This window comes from Perognathus longimembris, chromosome 21, assembly GCF_023159225.1.
Source record: "Perognathus longimembris pacificus isolate PPM17 chromosome 21, ASM2315922v1, whole genome shotgun sequence".
NCBI lineage: Eukaryota > Metazoa > Chordata > Mammalia > Rodentia > Heteromyidae > Perognathus > Perognathus longimembris.
The window spans coordinates 32,793,930-32,810,481 of record NC_063181.1 but is presented as its reverse complement, the minus strand read 5'-3'; the positions used below and the strand labels follow the sequence as shown (position 1 = coordinate 32,810,481).

The window sequence follows — 16,552 nt, the reverse complement described above, 5'->3', positions numbered from 1 at the left end:
CAATGCTCAGGCCCTGAGTTCACGGCCTAGGACTGGCAAAAAAAAAAAAAATAATAATAGTAATAATAATTATATATATAATAAAAAACGACTGTAAAATACATTTAATTGCCCAATATTTTACATGTATAGCTTTAGTTGAACCTCCTAAAAATCATATATAAAAAGGGCAAGTGTTATTACTTCCATTTGCAAGTGAGAAAATGGAAATATTTGGAGTTAAAGTATTTTCCCATGGTTATGGAGCCAGGTGGGGGCAAGTTTTGGTCCACAAATTGCTGTTCATTTCATGCTGCCACTGAGTCCCTGTGACTGAGCATTATTCATTGTGGTACTTAGAGCTGAGTCCTCTCAGAATGTCAGTATTTCTTTGTTCTTTCTTTTTGTGTGTGCCAGCACTGGGGCTCGAACTCAAGGCCTACATGCTGTCCCTTAGCTTCTTCACTCAAGGCCAGAACTGTACCACTAGAGCTACAGCTCTGGCTTTTTGGTGCTTAACTGGAGATAAAAATCTCATGGGCTTTCCTGTGTGGGGTAGTTTTGAACCTTGATCATCAGATCCTAGCCTCCTGAAGAGCTAGGATTATAGGCATGAGCCACTTGCACCTGGCTCAATTGTCAGTATTTCTTTGTGAATTTTCTCACCTCTCTGAAGGCTTGTCTGATGTCAGGGTTCTGCGTGGCTTTATTTCCTCCCAAGGACCCTCTCAGAGAGGGTTTCTTCCTTACCTCCAGGCTCCTCCGCTTGTAGAAATAATCACTCCATGCCTGCCTCTTTCTGCATCTACAGTTCTGTCCTGTGTGACTGTATTTTGTCATTCTTATATTCTTAGAAGGACAGGGGTCATTGGATGTAGGGTTTATCCTAAAACAATCTGAGCTCATCTTAATTTAATTACAAACAAGACCACACTTTGAGTTTAGGGGTGGACAGTTTTATTTCACTCACTATATTTTTCTGAAATGTTGAAAACTGGCTTAGGCAAAGCACAGCTTTCTTCTGAACTTTGGTCATCTTCATGGCAGTGCAGCCATGCGCAAACGTAAGCGAGGTGAGTGATTGAAGTCTATAGACCTCCCTCACCTGCTGCACTGCAGAGGTGGCTGGAACAGGGCTTGCCTGTTTTTTGGTGTGTGTGCAGTTACTGGGGTTTGAACTCAGGGTCTGAGTGCTGTCCCTGAACTTTTTCACCTAAGGCTGGCACTGTACTACTTAAGCCACCATCCTCTTCCAGTTTTCTTGCTGGTTAATTGAAGATATGAGTCTCACAGGTTTTCCTGTTCAAGTTGGCTTCGAACGAAGATTTTTCAGATCTCAACCTCCTGAGTTGCTAGGATTACAGGCAGGAGCCATTGTTTCTGGCAAGGGTTAAGCTTTTAATTAGATCTCAGGATAGGAGATCTATACCCTTTCAAGCTATGTAGTCCATTTGTGGCTGAGGCTGTTTTGTACAGCCTGACTTCCTGGCTAAGGAAATAGAACAGTGCTGAAAGCTCTGCATAGATGGACAGAAGCAAAGCAACAATCAGGGACATACAGCCTCTGTGTGTGCTGACAGGATTCAGAGAGGAAGCCAAGCGAGGCTCCTGTGAGTTCTTTTCTGGTGACTGGAAACTCCTAAAGATTAGTTCCTTCTTCCTTGCTGGGTTCTAGGAATTCATGTGGGTAATTTTGGGGGAAATTTTTGCTGTTCTGTTGTGATGGTGTCACTGCCCACCCCAGCAAAAAATCAGCATTCCCCCAAATTGGGTCAGTCCTAGAAAACCAAAAAGGATGCCTGGGTAGGTTAGTAATAAATAGCAAGGGAAGAATCAGACAGCCTATGGCAAATTCTCAACTTAATGGCTTGAGTTTACCTCATGTGTAAGATGGAGAACATCATGCCTACTTAATCAAGTGGCTTGAGGGTTAGAGGTAATGAGGTGCCTGGCACCGAATAGGGGCCCAAAGAATGCTAAGGGCTGCAACCCTCGGACTGTCAGGAGGAAAAGAGAGGGTGGACTTCTGGTTTGGTTTTTAGAAGTGGTGGCAGAGGTCATCTTCCCCACATACACCACACACACCACACCACACACACACACACACACACACACACACACACACACACACACACACACACAGAAACATACATATGTTGACTACATAGGTCCTAAGGAGGAAGAGCCGTGTTTCCTTTCTGGGCCTAAGGTCATCATAGGATCGATCCTTCATACTGTACACACAGGGGACACTAAATGGTGTAGGCTTTTTTCCTTGCTGATGGCAGAGTTCTTTTATATGTGGGGTGGATTGGAGGGAGGAGGAAGAATGTAGAGAGAGAAGGTCCTGCTCTGTTTAGGCTGGCGTGAAACCATTGTCCCTCCCACCTTAGCCTCTTGATGTAAATAGCTCTCAGCTCTTGAAAGGGCTGGAATCCTGGGACTTCAGCTTTTCGGATGTGATCTCTGGTTCATTTCTTGGGACATAGGAAAAAGGTGTTTTCTTTTGAACTAGTTGGGAGTCAGTCTAATCTGCTCAGTTATTAATCATAGCTGTAGGCAAATGACTGGCTGTTGGGTCTCTTTTTTCTCTGAAGAAAAAAAACCCCACAAGATTTCACCTGTTTCAGGCTTTAAGATAGATTAAGGAGCAAGGGTAAAGAAATTTGACAACAATGATGGGGACAAACTGAAGGCTGCATTTCTCATGCCAGGAGGGGATATGGCTTAGCTGGAACACTTAAATGTAACTTGCAGAGCACGTTGCATAGGACAAGTAAAACCTAGGGTTTTCTTGTCTGTGGGCTGCCAGTTGGAGGCCTCTGGCCTGTGGTTTTTGGCTGACTGTAACAATTCTCCATTGCTCAGCTATAGTGCAGCCAACACGGGATACAGCTCATGCTTCAAACAGGGCTTCTCTGGAAACTTGTCTGTCTTCTCTTTCCCTTGAGCCTCTGTGAGCTGGACAGCTTCCTCGGCCATTCTCACCACAGACCTGAAGCAACAGACTCCAGTGACTCTATTATGAAACTTCTGAAACCCTCGGCCTAGATAAATATTTCTTATTTATTAAGTGAATTATCTCAGGCGTCTTGTTACAGTCACGGAAAGCTGACAAACACAGATGGCTTAGGCTTATCCAGGTGCAATGATTTGCCAAGATCACTCCGTTGGTAAAAAGTCAAGACCTTATGCCCCACATTCCAATGCTCTTGCATCTCTCATTCTACTCCTTGTACAGGCTGAGTATCCCCTGTCCAAAATTCTGGGGATTAGAAGGGTTCCAGGTTTCAAGTTTTGTTTATTTTGTTTTTGGATTTTGGAAAATTTACATATTCATAATGAGAAGTCTCAGAGATGGGCCCCAAATCTAAACATAGAACGTGTTAATCTTTCATATATTCTTTTTTTTTTTTTGGCCATTCCTGGGTCTTGGACTCAGGGCCTGAGCACTGTCCCTGGCTTCTTTTTGCTCAAGGCTAGCACTCTACCACTTGAGCCACAGCGCCACTTCTGGCCATTTTCTGTATATGTGGTGCTGGGGAATCGAACCCAGGGCCTCATGTATATGAGACAGGCACACTTGCCACTAGGCCATATCCCCAGCCCTCTTTCATATATTCTTATAGACATCGTGGGAGGTAATTTTTGTATGTATATGCACTCTTGGGGCTTGAACTTAGGGCCTGGGCACTGGCCCTTAGCTTTTTTGCTGAAGGGTAGTGCTCTACCACAGTGGAGCAATAGCTCCACTTCTGACTTTTTGAAAGTTTGCTGGAGATAAAGAGTCTCATGGACTTTCCTGCCTGGGCTGGCTTCATGCCCTCAGTCTCAGATTTCAGCCTCCTGAGTAGCTAGGATTACAGGCATGAGCCACCAGTGCCTAGCATAATTTTGTACCAAATTTTTATCGTACCTGAATATAGACCTCATGAAGAGAAAAAAAACATACCACATGAGGTCAAGTGTGGGATTTTCAGAGTAGGCACGCTTTACCTGTACCATATGACATTTGTTTATTTGTGGTGCTGGAGATGTAATCCAGGGTCTCCCACCTGCTGGGCAAGTATTCTACAACTGAGCTGCAACCCCAGCCCTCCAGTAGGCATTTTGGCCTGTTCTGCCTGCCACACAGGCTCTCCCCAGCATTCCATTTCCCGTTTCTTTTCTCAGTCAGTTTCCAGGAGTTCTGTGGACCTCTGTCTTAGTTCCTACCTGCTCTCTTGTGGCACTCGCCGCCATCTTTACTATTCTGATTGCTTTCTTAGGCATTTGTTATGAGTCTAATCTATTAGTATGTTAGCACTGTGAGAAAAGAGTCATGTCTATTTTGTTTGATACTTATTTATTTTGATTTTTTTATTCTTTATTTTCAAAGTGATGTACAGAGGGGTTACATTTTTTTTTATATGTAAGGCAAGTACATTTCTTATCCAACTTGTTACCTCCTCCTTCATTTTCCCCCCGTTTGTTTGATATTTAATCTTTGGTTTCCAGCCAATGAGATGCTGGCTTATAGTCGGTAGAGAGTAGACCTATTGTGTGTGTGTGTGTTGTTGTTGTTGGCCCAGGTGGTTGTTGACTGAGTTCCTTTAGACATAGATTGATGGAAGAGCTTGGGGAAGAGAAGAGTCTTCCTGTAATTTGATACATTAGCTTTCCTTGCTACTTCTATCCTGCTTGTGGCTCCACTTTTCCAGAACCTTCCATTTCCTACTGACCATGCTGTCATTCTTCCTAGGTACCCAAAGCCGGGACCCTACCTTTGGCTACAGAAGTTGTCAAAAGTATAGCAGCTCCTCCCACCCTAGAGAAGAAGCCACAAGTGGCCTACAAGACAGAGATCATCGGAGGGGTGGTGGTCCACACGCCCATCAGCCAGGTGCGGGGCCTCGTGGGGCTGCTTGAGGCGGGGAAATGGTGAGGGTGTGACGTGACTGTGGTTTGCCAGTGACAGCACAGCAGGGGATACAGTGTGGAGCTCAGTGCAGCAGAGATCAGGAAAGTTCATTGTGGGGGAGGGATGGCAGTGCGGAAATTTAGGCCGCTGCATCTTTAGGCTCTGTAGTCCCTGTATTTCTTTCTTCCTAGGAGTCGGGGAGCAGGGATGAGCACTTGTAAAACCTATGCGATGCTGGGCACTGGCATCTCACCCCTCTAATCTTAGCTACCGAGGAGGCTAACATTGGAGGATCAAAGTTCAAAGCCAGCCTGGGCAGGAAAGTGTACAAGACACTCATCTCCACTTAACCGGCAAAAAACTAAAGGTAGAGCTGTGGCTTGAGTGATAGAGCACCAGCCTTGAGTACAAAAAGCTAAGGGATAGTGCCCAGGCTGTGAGTTCAAGCCTTAGTACCAGCACAAAAAACACAAGACAAAATAAAACAACAACAAAAATCTATGGGAAATGGACGGATGTAGAAAGTGTGGCTAGGAACTAGCCTCCTGCCTTCCCCTAGACCATCTTCTTGTCTGTATTCTCTTTCCTGGATTCAGCCAACCCCCAGAACCTCATGCTATGAATAAAAATACCAGCTAGAGTACCTGACCCAGGACAAAGTCAGTGCTCTTTCTTGTTTGACTGACACAGTATGAGATTCCAGTGCCACGAAGCCGTGGCTGCACACAGGGCCGAAGGAGGCACTGACTCCATGCGGTTCCCTTGTAGAATGGTGGAGACGGGCAGGAGGGATGTGAGCCAGGGTCCCATGCCATCCTTCGAAGGTCTCAGAGTTACATCCCCACGTCAGGCTGCCGGGCTTCCGCCGGACCTCCCCTCATTAAGAGTGGCTACTGTGTGAAGCAAGGGAATGTGGTAAGTGCCCTGTGGGCAGAGGGAGGAGCCGCAGTCCTGTGTGTTCACAGAGATTGGGTCCCCACCAGTCCACGGTATTAATCCTGACGAGTTGCCTCTGCTGATCCTAGGAGCTCGGCAGCCATGGGGCCACGTCCTGGGGTTCAGCCTCAGCCAGCTTCTGGGATGCTGGGCACCCGATGACTTGCTCTTCCCTTTTCATTTCAGCGAAAGAGCTGGAAACGCCGCTTTTTTGCACTGGATGACTTCACCATCTGCTACTTCAAGTGTGAGCAGGTAGGTGAGGCTCCCAGGCCCTTCTGCGAGGTCGCAGAGGCAAAGAGGGGCTGGGACCCATCCGCAGGATGGTACAGTGAATAGATGGCATATGTTAGTATTCCCTTCCTCGCAGTGCAGTTCTTTATGAGAACAGTAAGGAGACTTTAGTCATGACCTCTGGGCCGTGGTCAGCTCTATGGTCAGAGCCACAGAAACATCTTCCAGTGATTTTTCTTTTCTTTCTTTTTTTTTTTTTTTTTTGGCCAGTCCTAGGCCGTGAACTCAGGGCCTGAGCACTGTCCCCGGCTTCTTTTTTGCTCAAGGCTAGCACTCTGCCACTTGATCCACAGCGCCACTTCTGGCCATTTTCTGTATATGTGGTTCTGAGGAATTGAACCCAGGGCCTCATGTATACAAGGCAAGCACTCTTGCCACTAGGCCATATTCCCAGCCCCCAGTGATTTTTCTTAATGATTATTTTGAGCCCAGGTTGTTTGGCAACCTGGGTTCAGCAGTACAGTCAGCTGCTCAGGTCACTGGACAGTATGACACACTCACTCTTCTTTCTGTTGTGTTGTTTCTCACCAGGACCGAGAACCTCTCCGCACTATACTTCTCAAGGATGTTCTCAAGACCCACGAGTGTCTGGTTAAGTCTGGGTAATTGTCTCTGTGTGGTCTTTTCCGATCGAGCCTCTGTTTGTCTGAAAGCTTCTAGTAACTGCCCTCCTGAGGTGGGTCAGGCGCTTTCTAGAGCAGGTGATGGGAGCCTGGCATCTAGGGCAGCCTTGTCAGCATCCGTGGACTAAGAGCACAGTGAAACCCTTCCTGGCTCTCGAGGACATGAGCCTCGTAAATCATTTCTTGAGGGGAAAAGGAAGAATGTAGTATGGAAGACTGGAGCTCGGATGTTTCTTAGCACTAGCATCGTTGGACAGAAAGAATAAGTATTTTAGATGTGTTCCTTTATCCACCAGGAAACCGTTTCCCTCCAGCACCATGGTATGTAGGATAAGCTTGGGACTTGGCAGGCTCAAAGACAGATGCTCTTAGAACTGAACCTTAGACCCCAGGGGCAGCTGGGCATGTGGAGGTCCTCTTTCAGCTGTCAGTCTGAAGGATTTTTTTCCCTTTCCTTTTTGCTTTTTTCTTTCCCTTCCTTTCCCTTTGGCTTATATATTTTTTATTTTTGGACAGAACCTCATGTGTAGTCCAGACTGGCCTCAAACTTATGCAGCCCTCTGTGTATTGGGATTGTGGACGTGTACCACCACACCCAGTCTGTGATCTTCAGAGACTGTGTGTCTGTGTCTCTTCATCCTGAAGAAGCTCACATGTATCACTAGGGAAGCTGATAGCAGTAGGCATCTGTTCTCTCATGAAGGCACAGGACAGTCTTACCTGAAAACAATGTGTTGTGTGGACCAAGGAAGCCGGAGCTGACAAACTACTGGGACTTGTACATGACAGTTGCAGAGTATGGAAGACTAGGGAGGGTGCCAGTGACAATATGGAATTCATGAGAGTAGCTGTGAATAGACTTTGCCTAAGTGGTGCTTCAGAAGGACTGAATAGATGGAGAAATGGGCACAACTAGAGCCTTGATGGTTGTGACCCTGGGGGCCCAGAGCAGATAGAAAGTCACCTAAGCATATTGGGGAAAACTGGAGAACCAAGGTAGGATTCAGTTCCATAAGAGCCTCAAACTTCCCCGAACTCTTGCTTTGCTCTGAGTCAGAACTCTTAAGTGAAAGGGTTCAGGGAGGTGGGGTGAGCAGGGAAGGAAATCCCAGGTTCTACGGCCTCTAAGCCTGAGAGACTGCGGCCGGTCTAGAGCCCAGTCAGGAGAGTCAGGACTCTTGGGTAATGAATGAACATTTGAATTGAACTGAAGTGAATTGGAAAGTGACATATAGTGTGGGTACTAATAGGAGAGGGAGGGGGATGTCCTGCCATTTTGTCCCACCTGCTCAGTAGTTTATATGATTATAGATTTAGATTATAGATATAGATTATAGATTATATGATTATAGATTATAGTAGATTATATGATAACACTACATAAACATGAATAGTAAGTAGTAGGTTAAGCTGAAAAGAGCCATCTATGTTCAGAAGTTCTTGCTACTCAGGATGCTGAGATATGAGGATTGCAGTTCAAAGCCAGACCAGGCAGAGAAGTCCCTGAGAATCTTACCTGCAATTAACCAGCAAAATCCAGAAGTAGAGGCATGGCTCACGTGGTAGAGTGTCAGCTTTGAGTGAAAAGGCCAAGGGACAGTGCACTGGTCTTGATTTCAAGCCTCAGTACCGGCACATACACACAGAAAAATCGTGAAATGGAATTTAAATGACCCACATTATTCTACATGCCTTTTGTGCCTTCTTCGGAACAGTTCAAAGGATATGTTTTCATTTTCATGGTTTCACTTGGGGTTGCAAAAGCTGACAGAGCTTGTGAAACATATCCCAAATGCCTTCTTTCTTAGTAGAGTTGGAATTTGCCCTAGTTCTTCTCCCCTGCTCCCTTCCTTTTTACTTTGAACCATGATCCTCAGATCTTAACCTCCTGAGTAGCTAAGATTACAGGCATGAACTTCCAGCAATTGGGGTCAATTAAGTCTTTTACTCCTTACAGAGTCCTGCAGTGATTGGATACACGTGGCAGGCATGTAACTCTGTCCACAGTTGGGCCTGGTTTGAGTTTGTTTCTCGGCATCAGCTAACTTCTTGCCCCCTGCCTTGCAGAAGTCAGAACTTCTTTTCCAAAACTCCCACCGTATTTGAAGCTGTTTTATTTTTTCATGGTGCTGAGGACACAACCCAGGGCCTTGTGCAGCTGGACTGCCACTATGCTCCCCTCTGAGCTACATCCCCTGTCCCTGAAGTCAAACTTAAAGGAATCTCCTCCCACCTGCCTTTTCTCCTCTCCAGCTCCTGGTCTCCCTGGTTAGTAGAGAGAGGCCAAGAGCAGGAATACGGCAAAGTGGGTGGGACTGCTGCTTGGACGAAGGAAGGTTTTGAAAATGGAGAATTGGCTTCTATAGCAGAGGGGAATGATAGTGAACTCAGGAAAGGCAAACTAGAGTCAAAAGTGGGCTTTAATCTCTGGTACTTTGAACATGTATGTCATTTCAACTGTTGGGGTCTGAATTTCCTTATCAGTAAAAGAGCAGAAGTCTGAGGGAGAGAGGGAAGGAGAGAGAGAGAGAGAGGAAAAAGAGAGAAGAAGAAGGAAGCAAGAAAGAAAGGAGAGGAGAAAGGGAGGGAGGAGGGAAGAAGAGAGAAGGAGGAGGGAGAAGGAGAGAGAAGGGCAAAGAGAGAAAGAGGGAGAGAAGAGGAAGAAGGAAGGGGAGAAGGGAAGGAGGGAAACAGGGAGAGAGGGATGGGGGATATTAGGCAGGAGATTTGGGGAGGGCATGTAAGTTCATCTGTTAGACCTGGTGGAGATGGTAGAGTTGGTGGGTATGGTGGGGTCTCAAGGTGGCGTACACTTCCTGAGCCCTCTAGAACGGGCATCTGGAGGAATACCTGAGAGTGGTTTTTGAGGTAGAGGCTGAAGGGGGAATAGCCCAGACACCCCCACCCTCCTTTATATGGGAGAGGGGCACTGGGCCCGGGACCTAGGAGCAAGCAAGTGCTTAGGGTGCTATACCAGCATGCAGGGTAACTACTATTCTCTTTTCTGTCTAGTGATCTCTTAATGAGGGACAACCTGTTTGAAATCATAACCAGCTCCAGGACATTCTACGTTCAGGTAAACACACCATCTTGAGAGGACTTAGTTTCCATTTGTGAACAGCTTCCTCAGAGCCCTTTGCCTTTCCCTTGCTTTCTCTTTTCTTTCGCTTGACGTCTCTTGGCAATAAATTTAGCCTCTGAAAGTCTAAGTCCCACTTCATTCTAAACAGGATGTTCGCCAAAAGCTCCCCAACCATAAAATAATATGAGCAGGTCAGCCACGGTACTGGAGACGACCCGTGTGTAGCAGCTGCTTCAGCTCCACGGCCTCAGCCAAGCAGAGGAAAGGAGAAGTGGTGGCTGATTTCACTTCTGCTCCAGAGGATATTTATAAGTCTTGCTTGGTTTTGGACACTGCTGTGTGCGGAAGCACAGACTCACCGAGGGCCCTGTTCAGGAGCAGGTGCACAGCCAGCTGCACAGAAAGCCATTGTCTGGGCTTGCAGCCATTCACCTCTCAGGAGTTCCCCCATCTCCCAGCTTCAGAGTTCTCCCAGGCCCTTCTAGCCAGGCAGATTTCCCAGCAGGGCCTAGGTGTTCAGGACCAGGACCCAGCCCAGGCTGCCCAGCTAGCCAAAGAACGTTGAAGTCCCTAGCATTCTGTCGATGTGAGATTTCTAGCCCTTCTTGCCACCAGCAGAGAGGCCCAGAGTGCATCTTACGTTCTTCCACGTGAGTCCAGCAGACACACTAGCACTGAGTCCTCTCTACGCCACACTCCCGCAGATATGTACTTCCATGCTATCTGGAAGGGCTGTGGCATTGGAGCTAGTTATTTAGCATTGCCATTCCATTTCAAGTTCAAACTGTAGATGTAACAGAAGAGTTTCTAGTTCTTGTGTTCAGCAGACATTATAGCATGTCCTTAGCTTGCTGGACATTTTATCTCAGGTTTGGATACCATGTTAAGCAGAACAGATCCTGAACCTAAGGGAATGTTCTGGATAAGCACACAGGAAATTAGACCTTGAAATAGTAGGTTAGGAAGGAGTGTGTAGATGAACTCGAGGTGAGTGTGCAGGGTGTGGGTACTGTAACAATGGATGTACTTCATTGCACACAGTAAATATATATTCATTTTTTGGTGCTGGTTCTGGAGCTTGAATTCAGGGCCTGGGCGTTCTGTTCCTTAGTTCTTAGTGTTTTGGTTTTTGGGGTTTTTTTTGCACAAGGCTAACACTCTACCACTTGAGTCAACTCCACTTCTGGCTTTTTGCTTGTTAATTGGTGGGAGATAAGAGTCTCACAGACTTTCCCGACTGGGCTGGCTTTGAACCTTAGTCCTAAGATCTTAGCCTCTGAGCAGCTAGGACTACAGATATGGGCAAATGGAAACAAAATTTTCAGTCAGATGATCTCAGCATGAAAGGTGGGATGTAACAAATAAATCCAAATGGACTATAAGCAAGAAACAAGCTCACCCCAGCACCAGTGGCTCACACCTATATTCCTAGCTACTCAGGAGGCTGAGATCTGAGGATCACCATTCGAAGCCTGGGCAGGAAGTCTGTGAGCCGTGTATCTCCACTAAACTACTCAGAAAAAGCTGGCAATGATACTATGCTTCAATTGCTAGAGTGCCAGCCTTGAGCAAAAAAGAACACAGGGATAGAGCCCAAGCCCAGAGTTCAAGCCCCAGGACCAGCAGGAAAAAAAGAAAAGGAAACAAACATGCTCCCTTAGGGGATGAAGGACAATGGATCAAAAAAGAAAAAGAAGCTGGGCCCAGCTCACACCTGTAATACTTGAGAGGATGAGCATAAGATGATGACTTGAGGCAGAAAGAAGTTCAAGAGACCCCTGGCCAAGAATCTAGAATTTATCAAGAGGAGAATTAGTTGTCAAAATGAGAGCTGTAGCCAGATACAGGTAGCTCTCACACCTGTGATCCTAGCTACTGGAGGTTGAGATATAAGGATTGTGATTCACAGTTCAAAGCTAGCTTAGGCAGGAAAGTTTGTGAGATTCTTCTCTCCAATTAACTATCAAGAAAGCCAAAGGTGGAGCTGTGGCTCAAGTGGTAGAACACTAGCAGTGAGTTAAAAAGCTCTGGGACAGCCCTCAGACCCTGAGTTCAAGCTCCAGGACTGCCAAAAAGAAAAAAAAAAAAAAACAATAGTGAAAACTGGCTTTGCTGACTTGATGCAGAACTAGTATGTTAGGTCAGGACAACAGTGACCAAGAGAGAATTAACAAGTGAATTTCAGTGCCTGTCTAGAGCTCTATGGATATTTACTGCTTAGTTCCGACTACAAGGTAAATGGCATCACCTAAAACTATGTGCACAATCCCTACAGTCTATATGGAAGGGCTGTGGTAAAGATTTGATTGGTCCTTGGGAAGAGGGTAGAGGAAGAAAGAAGGAAGGAAATGGGAACTACCTAACAATTTGGGAGCTAGAGCCAATAACAGGAAGGAGATACTGAACCGCCACTATAATTCATTGATTCAAGCCACTGCATTTATTATAAAACTGAGCTTGTAGTGAATCCACAGTGAAGGACTGCAGTAATGCCACAGGTTGAAATGATTTAGTTTAATACCTTGTTTTGCTCATATCAAAAACTGCTGTTAGGCTGGGCGCCAGTGGCTCACACCTGAAACATTAGCTACTCAGGAGGCTGAAGTCTGAGGATTGGGGTTCAAAGGCAGCCAGAGCAGACAAATCTGTGAGACTCTTAGATCCAATCAACCAGCAAAAAGCTGGAACTAGAGATGTGGTTCAAGTGGTACAGCACTAGCCTTGAGCAAGAGTATCAGGCTTTAAGTTCAAGTCATAATAATGACACAGAAAACCAACCTTCAAACCAAAAAACTACTGTCAAAAGATAGAAATCTTACTTTTGTTTGGAACCAAGCACTAAAACACGCACAGGAAAGCCCATCAGAAAGAGAGGAAGGCATGAGTTGGGCATTACCCTTCTGTTCTAGTCAGATTCAACACTTTTTGTTTTAATTGGATTTTTGCTGCCCTCAAACTGGATCCCACTTCTGAAAAATAGAAACTGATACTGTGATTCCTGTAAAATGATAGTTTCTTTCCATGTCCCTATGGGAAGGAATTACCCAACTAGAATATTTGCTTTTTGAATTATATATGAGAGTGTATGTATCCATGTACACACATATATGAATATGTATACATAGATTTGAATTTAAATTTTGGTGTTTGACATCAAACCCAGGGCCTCACACATTCTAAGCAGGTGCTATGCACTGTTCAAATACCATCTAATTGAGCTCATTTAATTCTCCCAATGGTTTGCCTAATCCTGGTTGTGTTTTAGAAAGAGAGATGACTTTCCTTGGGGAACTACCAGATTGCCAAATAACTGGTGAGAGGCAAGGGGGAAGAAAATGTAAATCAGGTAACAGGCACAGGTGTAGGTTGCCGACCCTTCTTCTTGAGGGTCCTCTAACCAAGGGGGCTTATTTGGGGATGGCAGGAAGACCTAGGGGTTACAGGTTTGGAGATCAAAACAAGCCAAAATGGCTCATGTTTTTTCTTGATAGAAAGCAAAGAGGAGTCACTTTGAGCATGGCTTAGTGAGAGCCGAGGTGGAGAACTCTGCGGCTGGTGTGTGATGATTGCTCACTGTCCACACTGCTCTGCAGTCTCATGCTGGGTGCTTGTGTGGAACTAGTAGGGTAATTGAGGCGACCAAGATAGGTGAACTAAGAGAAACCTGCGAAGGTCAGAGGCTCATTCTCGTACCCACCTGTACAGTTGCCGCCTGCTGCAGTGTGGGCCACTCAGTAAGGCCCTCAGAAAATGTTTGAGCTCCCCAGAACTGAACTCACAGGGCTAAGCGTCCAGAGACAGGCCTACCACACCCACTCTCTCGCTTTCCCTCCTTTGCTTTTCAGAGCTGCTGCTGCCCTCTGCTGGAGTTGGGAGTTGCTTTCTGGGTGGAAATATTTTGATTCCACATTTTTTTGTCCAGAACATTCCCAAGCTTAGCTCTTGAGGCCTGGGTGAATTCTCAGGACAGATCTAGGTAATGCTTTGAGAAAGAGCCTTTTCTGAGTGGAGACATACATACATAACTTGGGAGGGGAGCAGAGGGATTTGGCCTTCATGGAATAAAAGATGTGGTATAATAATAATTATTATTGTTTAGTTGTACAGAGATTACAATTCCATAATGTTCTTTTAAAATTATTTATTTATATTAGTAGTAGTAGTTCAAAGAGATTTCTGTTTGACATAACAACTTATAAATATAATGCCTCTTGATCAGTGCCACCGTCCTCCCTCATCTCTTCCCATCCCTTCAACTTACCTGGCTCCGTTTTCACATGTGCACACTGAATATTATGGCTGCAGCTTTCCTCTCTCCATCTGTCTGTCCCCCTCCCTAATCTCCTCTGTTCCACCACATGTGTTCCAGCTTCATTTTGTTGCACTGTTGCTTGTTGAAAGGAGTTCAAAAGTGGAGTTCTTGTGTTCAAATAGGTCTAGTAGAACTCGAATCTGGATGAGCCATGAACCTTGAGCCTTGGCCTTCCAGACTACCTGTTCTTTTCTGAAAAGGAAGAGGCTGGCCTGGTCAGCTCTCTTCTGGAGGAGAGAGAAGTTCTACCAGAGCGGGGAGCAAGGCCCCCGGCCATGCTTAGAGTAGCTCTGCTTTGGGCTGTTTTACTCATAGGCTGTCAAAGAAGATATTTCAGGGGAAAAAATTTAAAAACAACAATGTCCTCAAAAGTCCTCAAGCCTCTGATTCCTGAGGTCCTTCCAGCCTAATGGTGTGATTTCATGAATTGGAACTTGAGCCAGCGGCTTGAAAGTTGACATTCGAGTGCCAAAACCCGCCTGTGTAAGTGCTGGGGATGTTTTGCAGGCAGACAGCCCTGAAGACATGCACAGCTGGATCAAGGAGATCGGCGCAGCTGTGCAGGCCCTCAAGTGCCACCCCCGAGTAAGTCACTTCCGTTCTGCCGCACAGTTGTCAGCTCAAGAGAGAAGTTTTCCTTAAGCGAGTGTTTTATTTGGTGATATAGGCAGGCGGCCCAGGGCTTACATGCAGCTGGAGCTACAGGCTAGCTAGCTTGTTTTTCCTCTCTCTCTCTCTCTCTCTCTCTCTTCTAGTTTGGGTATACTTTTTTTTTTTCCTTTTGGGGGGCGTTGTTAGAGGAGGTGAGGTCAGGCTGGGCAGAGACATGGAGTTTCTTATGCATCCTACAAGTCTCACTGCTAGGCACATGCTGACACATGGAGTGAATTCTGATTTAACTTTTTATGTATATACTTGTTTGTTTTGCACTGGCCCTCTGAAAACGGAGCCAGGTAAGTTGTCCCTGAGCTCTGTTTTGCTCAAGGCTGGTGTTCTACCACTTTCAATCATAGTTCCATTTCAGTTTTCTGGTGGTAAATTGGAGGTAAGAATCTCATGGACTTGCTTCTCGGGCTGGCTTTGAACCGCAGTCCTCAGACTCAGCCTCCTTAGTAGCACTCAGCAACCTTTTAATTCACTTATTTCATTTAAAATTTTAGAATGGTTATTATAAAGCTGATATGCAGAGGGTTCCTTTAAGATGGGATCTGGCTGTGTCGCGGAGCTGGCCTGCACTTCTGGGATGGAGTGACCCCCTGTCTCTGATCCCCAGGGGAGGCACAGTGGGGGCTCCAGGCATACACTGCAGTTCTGGCTTTGTTGCACACCACCACATTTTGCAGACAAATGTCTCCAGACTAGGAAATCGTGGTCCTGGGTGGGCATTCCTCCTGCGACTCGGGAATAAACATTGTTAGGAAACCCCCTTCCTTGCTGTTATGTGTGTCTTCTCTTCTGTGTGTCTAGGAAATGTCCTTTTCCAGATCCATTTCTTTGACTCGGCCTGGAGGCTCCAGCCTCCCAGCTGGGCCTAACTCTGCCTTGTGGAGAGGGCGGCTGCCTGTGGAAGAGAAGAAAGCCCTCAGCAAGGCTCCTTCCGTGGCCTCCTCCTGGCAGCCCTGGACACCGGTCCCGCAGGCCAGGGAGAAGCTGCCCGCAGCCCAGGAGGCTCCGGAGGACTCGCGGTTCCTGACTCGACGCGGGGAGAGCCCCGGTGCTGGGGTGTCACCAAGTTCCCGGATGAGGCACAGATCAGAGCCCCAGCACCCCAAGGAGAAGCCATTCGTGTTCAACCTTGATGATGAAAATATACGGACCTCTGACGTGTGATGGAGCACAGTGCCGTAGGAGGGGCACGGGAGGCCTGACTCAGTGGCCTGACTCAGTTTCTCTGCCCTGCTGGCTGAAGGACAGTCGGGGACCTTGAGGGCCTCATATTCCTGAAGATGCTCTGTGGGAATGGCCCAGCCAGCTGGCTTTTTAAAATTTTTTATTTTGTATTATCAATGCAGTATATTTAATTTAGGAAAATCACTAGGTTAGACTCAAAGGCATATTCAGTGAAGAGAGCATTCCTTGTTGCCCTTGAACTCTTCCAAGGTCATCATTTTTAGTGCTTTCTCATTAGAGGAGGTTAGGAGTTGTTTCACCCCTCACCAAGTTGTATTTCCTTGCCCTAGTTTTAGGTTCTTTTCTTCTTTGGTTTTCAGTTCATTCACAGTCGTCTGGTTTTTCCCCATTCCTTTTTATTGGCTAATGTTTGGGGAGCAGTAAGCCACCTTACTCAGGCCAAAGGTAGGGGAGACCCAGGCTCCAGCTTGAGTGAGCTCCATCTTGAGGGGTGGAATCTGGAGATGGAGGTAGCCAGGGCAGACCCCCAGGAGGCCTCCTGGGGGAAGAGGTGGGCATCTCTTCTGAGGCATGAA

At 46.4% G+C, this 16,552-nt stretch overlaps 1 protein-coding gene across 3 annotated transcripts in view; it reads left to right on the top strand.

Annotated features, from left to right (window-relative positions):
- Plekha2 (pleckstrin homology domain containing A2) overlaps positions 1–16,552 on the top strand; it is a 63,730-nt gene extending 47,178 nt beyond the window's left edge. For all 3 annotated transcript variants that reach the window (XM_048330937.1, XM_048330936.1, XM_048330935.1), the window contains 7 exons: positions 4,721–4,861; positions 5,648–5,794; positions 6,002–6,070; positions 6,641–6,711; positions 9,745–9,808; positions 14,634–14,711; positions 15,594–16,552. In XM_048330937.1, the coding sequence (XP_048186894.1) occupies positions 4,721–4,861; positions 5,648–5,794; positions 6,002–6,070; positions 6,641–6,711; positions 9,745–9,808; positions 14,634–14,711; positions 15,594–15,956 (933 nt within the window). In that variant the 3' untranslated portion in view covers positions 15,957–16,552. The remainder of the gene's footprint in view (positions 1–4,720; positions 4,862–5,647; positions 5,795–6,001; positions 6,071–6,640; positions 6,712–9,744; positions 9,809–14,633; positions 14,712–15,593) is intronic.